Source organism: Haliotis rufescens, unplaced genomic scaffold, assembly GCF_023055435.1.
Source record: "Haliotis rufescens isolate VD_foot unplaced genomic scaffold, xgHalRufe1.0.p SCAF_31, whole genome shotgun sequence".
Taxonomy (NCBI): domain Eukaryota; kingdom Metazoa; phylum Mollusca; class Gastropoda; order Lepetellida; family Haliotidae; genus Haliotis; species Haliotis rufescens.
The window spans coordinates 3346224-3355265 of NW_025964013.1; the positions used below are offsets into that span (position 1 = coordinate 3346224).

The following is a 9042-nucleotide window of genomic DNA, read 5'->3' on the forward strand; positions in this document are numbered from 1 at the left end:
GACGACCGTAACTCCCATACTGTAGCTTTCCATTACGACAGTCGTAGCGCTAAGGTCGTTTTAGGGAACGGGTCCTGGCGTCTAAGTATCAATAACGAGTTCAGCATACATGAGAACAGATGGCAGTAAAAGTTGCCTGTGGCACAAGTTTCATTCCCACTGCTGAGCGAAGTGAACAAGAGTTATTTCCCTTAGATTGTAAATACTTCCCATTTGACAGCCTCTGCGTTTGTGTGTGTCACCGGGTCGTTGAACCAAGCTCGTGTGGGTTCTGATGACCGTCCGCTGTCCGGTGATCGGCACAGCTCGGTCTTTATATTCAGTAGCTTATTGTTAGAAAATTTAGATGCCCTTCATTATTCTATAGCAGTTGAATCTCATACTTTTATCATGTTTTCATTTTGAGGTGTGTTTGTGTCTGTTTGTGCTAGTCCGGACTGATGCCAATTTTATAGTGAGATACCGTGCCGCAATTTAACATGAATATCCCAATCAGACACAGTATACTGACTCCGAACCGACCAGTCCTTGTTTTATCCCTGTAATGCCGAGCGCCAGACAGGGTAACAACAAGTATTATCTTTTAACGTCTTTTGGTATGACGCGGCCGGGGATCGAACCCCGGACCTTCCGCTCTCCGGGCGAAACCATTGCCCCAGGACATAGTGATGGACAATGCGTGTTTTAAAACATAACTTGATACGTTGATGCTGAGCTTTAAAGATCACGTTCAGGATTATTTAACTTATATCGCGACATGCATGAAGACCCCACTCAGACCGGTATACTGACTCCGAGCCGACCAGTCCATGTTTAAGCCCCTTAATGCCGAGCGCCAGACAGGGTAACAACAAGCACCATTTTTTATCGTCTCTACGGGCGGACGCTCTACCACTAGACCATGAAGGTGGTCCTGTGTTTTAATGTTGGGAGGAAATACTTAATGGTTAAGGATTGTGACATTGTGCTCACGGGTTTAGAGACTTTGACCATCCATTAATATATTGGAACCTTGCATCAATATTTGGAGGACACGACTTAATGTATTTAGTATCTTGAGGAAGCGATCAAATACAAAATAGCGGTGAAAATAATATGATTGAATTACATAAATCAGTGATGACACCAGGTCTTTCCGAAAGGCTACGCCATCATAACTACAAGTTTCCTTATACAAGTTAAACGACTGATTGTAGTATTATTTGCCTTGTCGTATTTTCAGTAACATTTTGACATCTGACAGGTTCATGCACATTGTTCTACGAGGAAGAAGAAAGAATATCTCGATATATTCGCATTTTTTTCATCCTGCAACCGAAACTACATTACTGAAACTGAAATGTTTTTTGAAAAGCATCCGCCATGTGTGTAACGCAGCTACACTTCAAACGGTGTCAAACCCAGTCATTCACACATGGTGCAATGGCATCACCAGGTATCATTGCAAATATGATTCTCATAGGTGTGCATTTGATTCTTCATAACCACATCAAAACAGGTAAGACATTTACACATTTGTACATGGCACCTATTTCTGACGGGAGATATCCGAATGTTATGTTAAATCTCAAATATTGTACAAGTTTTCCATGTTTGATATAATATAACATACATAGAGGTTATCACGCGAGTGTGTTTGGGGATGGTAAATATCCTGCATTAGGAATAAACACCATGTATTTAGCGAGCCTTACAAACATTACCGAAACATTGCGAGTTTTCCTGGAATGCGCGCATTAATATTTATTACGTCATAGGGTAAGTTATCTGTCAGTCGGACAGTGACAGTAGCCAATATAGTTCCAACTGAAATCTGTTTCTTATCCAGTGGCGAAGCAACAATTGTATTTTAATTGCCTTTCGCGGCAATCCATCGGTCTGTCCGCTAGAGTAACTGCCCTTTGTCAAAGGGAAGCTACTCTAACCCTAGTCTATGAGACGTCACGGCCACGGTCAGACGTTGTTGACAGTCGGTCTGTCCTGTCATAACGTTAAGAAGTGTAGGCAGATGTACACACAGCGACAAAACGAAACAAGGTAACAAATCAAATATATTTCGGCCAAATCAAACTATTTTAATTTGTGGAGAAGATTTCAAGCCGCTGAGGTCTACAAGCACAGATATGGCTACTGATCCCGTTTTGGGTAGGCCTCGTGCCCTCGCAAAATTGTTTCGAAATTTATATCTCCAAAGTTGCCAAAACTTTTAAAATGCCTTAGCTACGTAACAGTTAGACACTGATTTTCAGTATATTAGACTGTTCTTTTGATAATGGTAGAAATTATCTCTGTAGTTTATCCAGATTCCCGATGGTTAATTCTGACTCGATCGCCGAATGACGAGGGCGACGCCATGTTTGTTTACAAACAGTGAAAGTAGTCCCAACTTAAACTTTGATATTTGCATCTCTATCCGCATATGACCCCAACGTATATCGTTTTTATCTGTTGGCTTTATCCTGCCGAGAAACCTAACCATTACAATCACATCATACATGTATGTATATGATAAAAGTACTTATCTTATAATGGGCAGGTCTCTCGGTCAGATATTACCAACAGTATCAGAATAAACAAAAAAATAATACAAATCCACTTAAGTACTCCTATCTGTGTTACCAACAACCGTGGCGGCGCACATGTATACCTCGGCGATACAGTCAGACTATACCATCACATTACTAGGATAATTGTAATCATTATCAAAATAAGAGTCTAAGATACTAACAGGGACGTAACTTGTTCATTTTACAAGTTTGGGTAACACTGGAGGTATACTAGTACTTTGCGTAACAATTTAGCGAGATCACTAGCGGGCTTAGTTTCTGTATCCGTGTTTGTGACCGTGTGGCTATTTATCCAATTTAAAACAGTTTGATCTGGCCGTAATATGTGCGAATAGTTACCTTGTTTCATTTTGTCGCTGTGTGTCCATTAACCTGCACTGCGTCACGTAATGACAAGCGAGGCAGACTTGACGAACGTCTCATAGACTAGAGTAGCTTCCCTTAAGCTTTGATAAAGGGCAATTGCGCTAGCGGGCGGACCGATTGATTGCCGCAAAAGGCAAGTGGAAATGATATGTGTTGGAAATGTTTGTTTTGCCTACATGTAGTTACTTCACTGCCTAAAAAAAAGGTTTCACTTGGAACTATATCACCAGTCAACACTGTCCGCTGACTAATCACTGAGCTTATGAGTGAGTGAGTACGGTTTTACGCCGCTTTTAGCAATATTCCAGCAATATCACGGCGGGGGACACCAGAAATGGGCTTCACACATTGTACCCATGCGGGAATCGAACCCGTGTCTTCGGCGTGACGAGCGAACGCTTTCACCACCAGGCTACCCGACCGCCCCCACTGAGCTTATGACGCGTTATATATTAATGCGCACATTCCTGGAAAACTTAGGCATCATTTGTGAGAGATGAGAATGAAACTACAGTAGTTACGAATGGCATCATATGACAGAGATGTTATCACGAGAGTGTGTTTTGAGAAGGCACATTTCCAACATTAGGAATAAACATTTTATTCCATACAAAGTCTCTATTTCTTCCAGGATGTGTCATCTTCATTGCGTCGATGGCGTTAACCTGTGTCATGGTTGTGATTATTGCAGTGCTATTTTTTATCAAGGGGTAAGTTAACCATGTAACTCGGGTGATGGTGATGATGAAACGGGATTAAACGTCGCGTCCAAGATTATTGCACTTATATAGCGACGTACATGCACGTGTGTGTGTTTTTGTGGCTGCTTGTACTTGTCCGGACTGTCCTGGCACACTGAGATACCATGCCGCAGTTTTTAACATGAATACCCCACTCGGACATAGTATTCTGACTCCGAGCTGACCAGTCCTTGTGTTATCCCCTTAATGCCGTGTGCCAGACAGGGTTACAACAAGTACCATCTGTTAACGTATGACACGGCCGGGGATCGAACCTCGAACCTGCCGCTCTCCGGGCGGACGCTCTACCACTAGACCACGGAGGCGGTCCACATGCAACTCGAATTCAGCTCAAATACCACTAGGGTATTCATATTACAACATAAAACAAGAAATAAGTGACATCTCCATTTTCTGTTTGAACACATTATTTCCGTGCTTAATGAACCCGGTCTCGGTTCCAAATTGGCACGAGCCCATTCGTTGTGACCCACGACAGTTATATGTCTAAAATATTGCAAAAAATGTATAAAACCATATCCACGTAATCGTGAATGTTCATAACATTAAAAATGTGTGTTTCAGCCCCGTGCTGTTTCAACCTGTGACTGACCATAAAGAACCAGAAACTCCTCCACAGGACGTAGAGGATCCCCAGGAACATGAGGAACAGGAGGAACGTCATGACGCAGCCAGTGAAACAAAGACAGCACAGTTGAGAGCTCCATATGTTAACATGCCTCCCATCGGTGATCTTGAGGATGCTAATGTTCCCCCTGGATATGCTGTGCCAGTTAAGAAAAAACCAATAAACCCATCCCCTCCACCGAATGCCTACATGTGTATGCATACCTTCGAGGATGAATCCCAGGAACCAGACCTTTATCTACCACCACGGGAGACCTGTTTCACAGAATTTGATGAAGGCGAAATTACTGCTTTCAGCGGTGGTCATTATTTGTGCATGGACCCATTACAAGAGGCGGTTGCTCAAGACAGCAATTAAAGTAGGAAGAGGTACTTTGGGGGAAGACCTACCATGATGGTACAGTGTCATCGGGTCAAAGATAGGTTGATAGTTCGGAGATCCACCAGCATCTGGTTATTGCTGATATTGTTATCATCCGGGTGACATTGAAGTGTTTGACCATTCAAATACTTATCACCTGCACCCAAAGGGACACAACAGAATTGGACATATCCGGTGGACCGAAAACGCTAGAAAGACATTTAAGTGCGTTTGTATGCATTTGGGATATCGATTTGACTATTCCCCGTGCCTCATCTCCAAAATGGATAATAATCATAGGGTATTAAACTCGTTTCAGTTAAATATGAAGTTCACGTACCGAGTGAAAAAACGTTCTAGCTCGAGGTTTACCGAGGTTGCAAAGGGTAACCCTTTTTGAGTTTGCTTGAGGTTTAAAGAGGCCAACCCGAAAAGTATTTCACGATGGACATAAACTTGATTCCAAATTAGAACGAGTGTAATATTCTATTTATTATCAAAGATGTGATTTGAAGAGGAGCAAACAGTTTCAGTACCGTCTATGTAGCAACTGAGAGGACGTCCAAGGTTACAACGTTTTTCTACCAAACCACAGCGGAAGTGAGTGATGTCATGGCACTGTAACAATAGTTGTCCGACCATGTGTTTGCCAGCACGGTGAACAACAAGCAAAAATGTTTTTGTTAACCTGAAGGGCTGTGCTTGTGTTTTATCAATGCAGTAAGGCCTTATCATAACTGAGTTAGTGAGTATGCCGCTTTTAGCAATATCCCAGCAATATCACGGCAGGGGACACCAAAAATGGACTTCACACATTTACCCATGTGGGGAATCGAACCCGGGCCTTCGAATTCGACGCGACGAGCGAACGCTTAAACCACAAGGCTACCCGACCGCCCCTTAACATAAATCAGAAAACGCCAAACTATTAAATCGATAGTGTTCCCTCATTACTTTCGCACAATGAACCCCGTCTAAGCACAAAAGCATTATCGACTAGACACCAGTGTTGACACCGAGTTCCAGTTTGGCTTCTAACATTTCATTTGGCAGTCACCGAGTACATATGATGAAAATGTAAACACGGTCAAATCTGATAAAAACAGTGTTTCAAGCGCACAAGGTACACATACATTCATATTTTCTTTTCGCGGATAGTTCATATGATGTTAAAGTGAAGACCTACGGCTCGTTTATTCGTCTTGATGAGTTCGCACAGTTGAAATAAAAATGTCTGACGCTGCTAACCTTACGTCTCTCTCTTTGGCTAGCGTTGACGTAAGCTGAAAACGACCATGTATTAAGGATTATGTGATATAGTTTATCGTAATTCTGTAATTTGTATTCGTCGCATTACCCTCATCCAAAATTCTTCCGTCAACCAGAACTACGTGAACAGACACATGCTCATTCAACGAAATACACAATCAGCTGCATATGCATATTTAAAGTAAGAAATTGTTGACCTGATACTGTGCTTCAGCATTTGATAATAAAATTGCAAATTAAAATTACTCCAGTTTGTTATACTTTGTTTAATTATGATTCCAGGGTAAATAAAACTTTTATTCTTATGATCGAAATATGAACGAATAAATGTCGCGAAAGTACGCCTTGAGGATCAGTGGTCACAATGTCAGAAATATGTGCATAGATATGTTTTCCTCTGAGGTAATAATTAATGCTTAAGTTATTGATTGTTATAGAGATATGTGCCAACTTTGACAAATTATGGATATTGGAATTTTCAATGTTTTCAATATCAAACTGCACTGCGTGATTACAAAAATCTTCATGTTAAATGGTTGCAGAATGTCAAAAAATAAATGTGAGTGTTTGCAACAACCTCTATTTGTTGATGAGAGTTGCTAGTTGGATTGCTATGATGAATATCTAAACACAATTAAACATATAATTTCATTCGGGAAACCGACATTTATATTCTCTCTTTAAAAAAATAGGATAAATACAAGATATCTTACGTGTTACTGTGAATTATGACACATTTCATCAATTCAACAAGAGAGAGTATATTCTATTCATATATTCAATTTAATTGAAGATTAACAGAATAATTATTTTATTTGATCTCTGCTGTCTACTAACTAGGTTCTGTTGCCATGGAAACATGTAACACTATCCATTGTTTGAATAGTAACCATTAACCTCACGGTGACATCATTTCCGATTATTGATCTTAAAGAATGCTTAGGAAGTTACTATTGCCACTTTTGTTAATTTACAGCGCTTTCTTGTTTACTTAAATGTTGAGGCCCGAGAATTTCAACCGACGACGAACTGACGTTTTGCTGCAATTCGAACGCGTAGTCAACTATCTGTTATGACTGTTATACTTGTTTTCACTCTATGTCCGGTCACAGTAACGAACAGATCCGACCGTCGCAGAAGCATCACCTACTTGACCGTCCGTGCATATATAGTGTCGCATTGTATTTCATCGTATGTAAATTTATAATCATATTTGATAACGAATATATAGAGAACCTCGCCTTCGTGTCTTTTGATATAAAAAATATCAACGAGTGTTGATATATTTGATATCAAAAGACACGAGGGTGAGATTGTATTTATCATCGAACATCATTCTTCCAATTTTTTTCAGTTTGTAGATAGTAATAAGCAGTGTCTTATGTGTAAAAGTACTGCTAACTGCTTCATTAGCAGAGCCATTAGTGATGTAATTTAATTGTGACGTCATGTAACAATGACGTCACAAGGGTCTGCAAAGCATTTTGATGTAATTTCATTGCAGCGATGTCTACAATGTAGATATCGCTTGATCTCACCCAAGCGATATCTCCTGTTAGAGCCAGTTTTGGATGATAAATATATATAATCAAGACAACCTAGGATCAATCGACGATATGTTTCTAATACTTGATTGTCTTTTGGGAATACACTAGATATTGCTGCACAGTGTGTGTCCAAGTCTCGGAATCAACCAGGTCATGATCCTGTCAGCACAATACCTTTCCGTAGCAACAATAATGTACGCCTTATAAACATACGCCTTCTGCCAACCTGGCCTTTTCCGTCGTGGTACAACTGAACGTTTTTTCGAAGCGACACATATTTCTTCCGTCTTGTAGAGTAGACTACTGATGAGAAATGCAACCATGAATCCAAATATTTCCGGATGAAGGGGAAACATTGCATCTCTTGTTATCTTTAATATTAAAGCTATCTGCATAACTTGACGTGAAAATAGCCCACAATGTTCTAACAATATCTATACGAGAATGACAAGGGCTTCCGTGATGAAGGGAAGTAGTTTTAACTCTTTCCGTCTTTACTACATACTACATACTTCAGCTTTGAACACCTCGCATTACACACTGAAAATAATCATCCTTCTCATACCAGATATCAGGATGATAATCAGTGGGTGGATAGATTGTTTAACTAAGCCTGTATGACTAAAAACGCTCTTGGTGTCATGATATGGTAAGTGTGTAAGGATATATGGACATTGTGTGGTACGTGTGTAAGGGTATATGAACGTGGTGTGGTAACTGTGTAAGGATATATGGACATGGTATGATAAGTGTGTAAGGGCATATGGACATGGTATGTTAAGTGTGTAAGGACATATGGACATGATATTGTAAGTGTGTAAGGACATATGGACATGATATTGTAAGTGTGTAAGGACATATGGACATGATGTGGTAATCGTGTATGAATATATGGACGTGATGTGGTAAGTGTGTAAGGGTATATAGACATTGTATGATAAGTGTGTAAGGGCATATGGACATGGTATGTTAAGCGTGTAAGGATAAAAACACATGATATTGTAAGTGTGTAAGGACATATGGACATGATATTGTAGGTGTGTAAGGACATATGGACATGATATGGTAAGTGTAAGAATATATGGACATGATGTGGTAAGTGTGTAAGGATATATAGACATTGTATGATAAGTGTGTAAGGACATATGGACATGGTATGGTAAGCGTGTAAGGATAAAAACACATGATATGGTAAGTGTGTAAGGTCATATGGACATGATAGGGTAAGTGTGTAAGGACATATGGACATGATAGGGTAAGTGTGTAAGAATATATGGACATGATGTGGTAAGTGTGTAAGGATATATGGACATAATATGATAAGTGTGTAAGGTCATATGGACATGATAGGGTAAGTGTGTAAGGATATATGGACATGATAGGGTAAGTGTGTAAGGACATATGGACATGATAGGGTAAGTGTGTAAGGATAAAAACACATGATATGGTAAGTGTGTAAGGTCATATTGACATGATAGGGTAAGTGTGTAAGGTCATATGGACATGATAGGGTAAGTGTGTAAGGATATATGGACATGATAGGG

At 40.1% G+C, this 9042-nt stretch overlaps 1 protein-coding gene across 1 annotated transcript; it reads left to right on the forward strand.

Moving 5' to 3' along the window:
- Positions 1-1399: 1399 nt before the first annotated feature.
- Positions 1400-6208, forward strand: LOC124136745. Its single transcript, XM_046502747.2, has 3 exons — positions 1400-1498; positions 3565-3643; positions 4259-6208. Exons 1-3 carry the CDS (start codon positions 1423-1425, stop codon positions 4677-4679), a joined length of 576 nt encoding a protein of 191 aa, XP_046358703.2. The 5' UTR covers positions 1400-1422; the 3' UTR covers positions 4680-6208.
- Positions 6209-9042: the final 2834 nt, after the last annotated feature.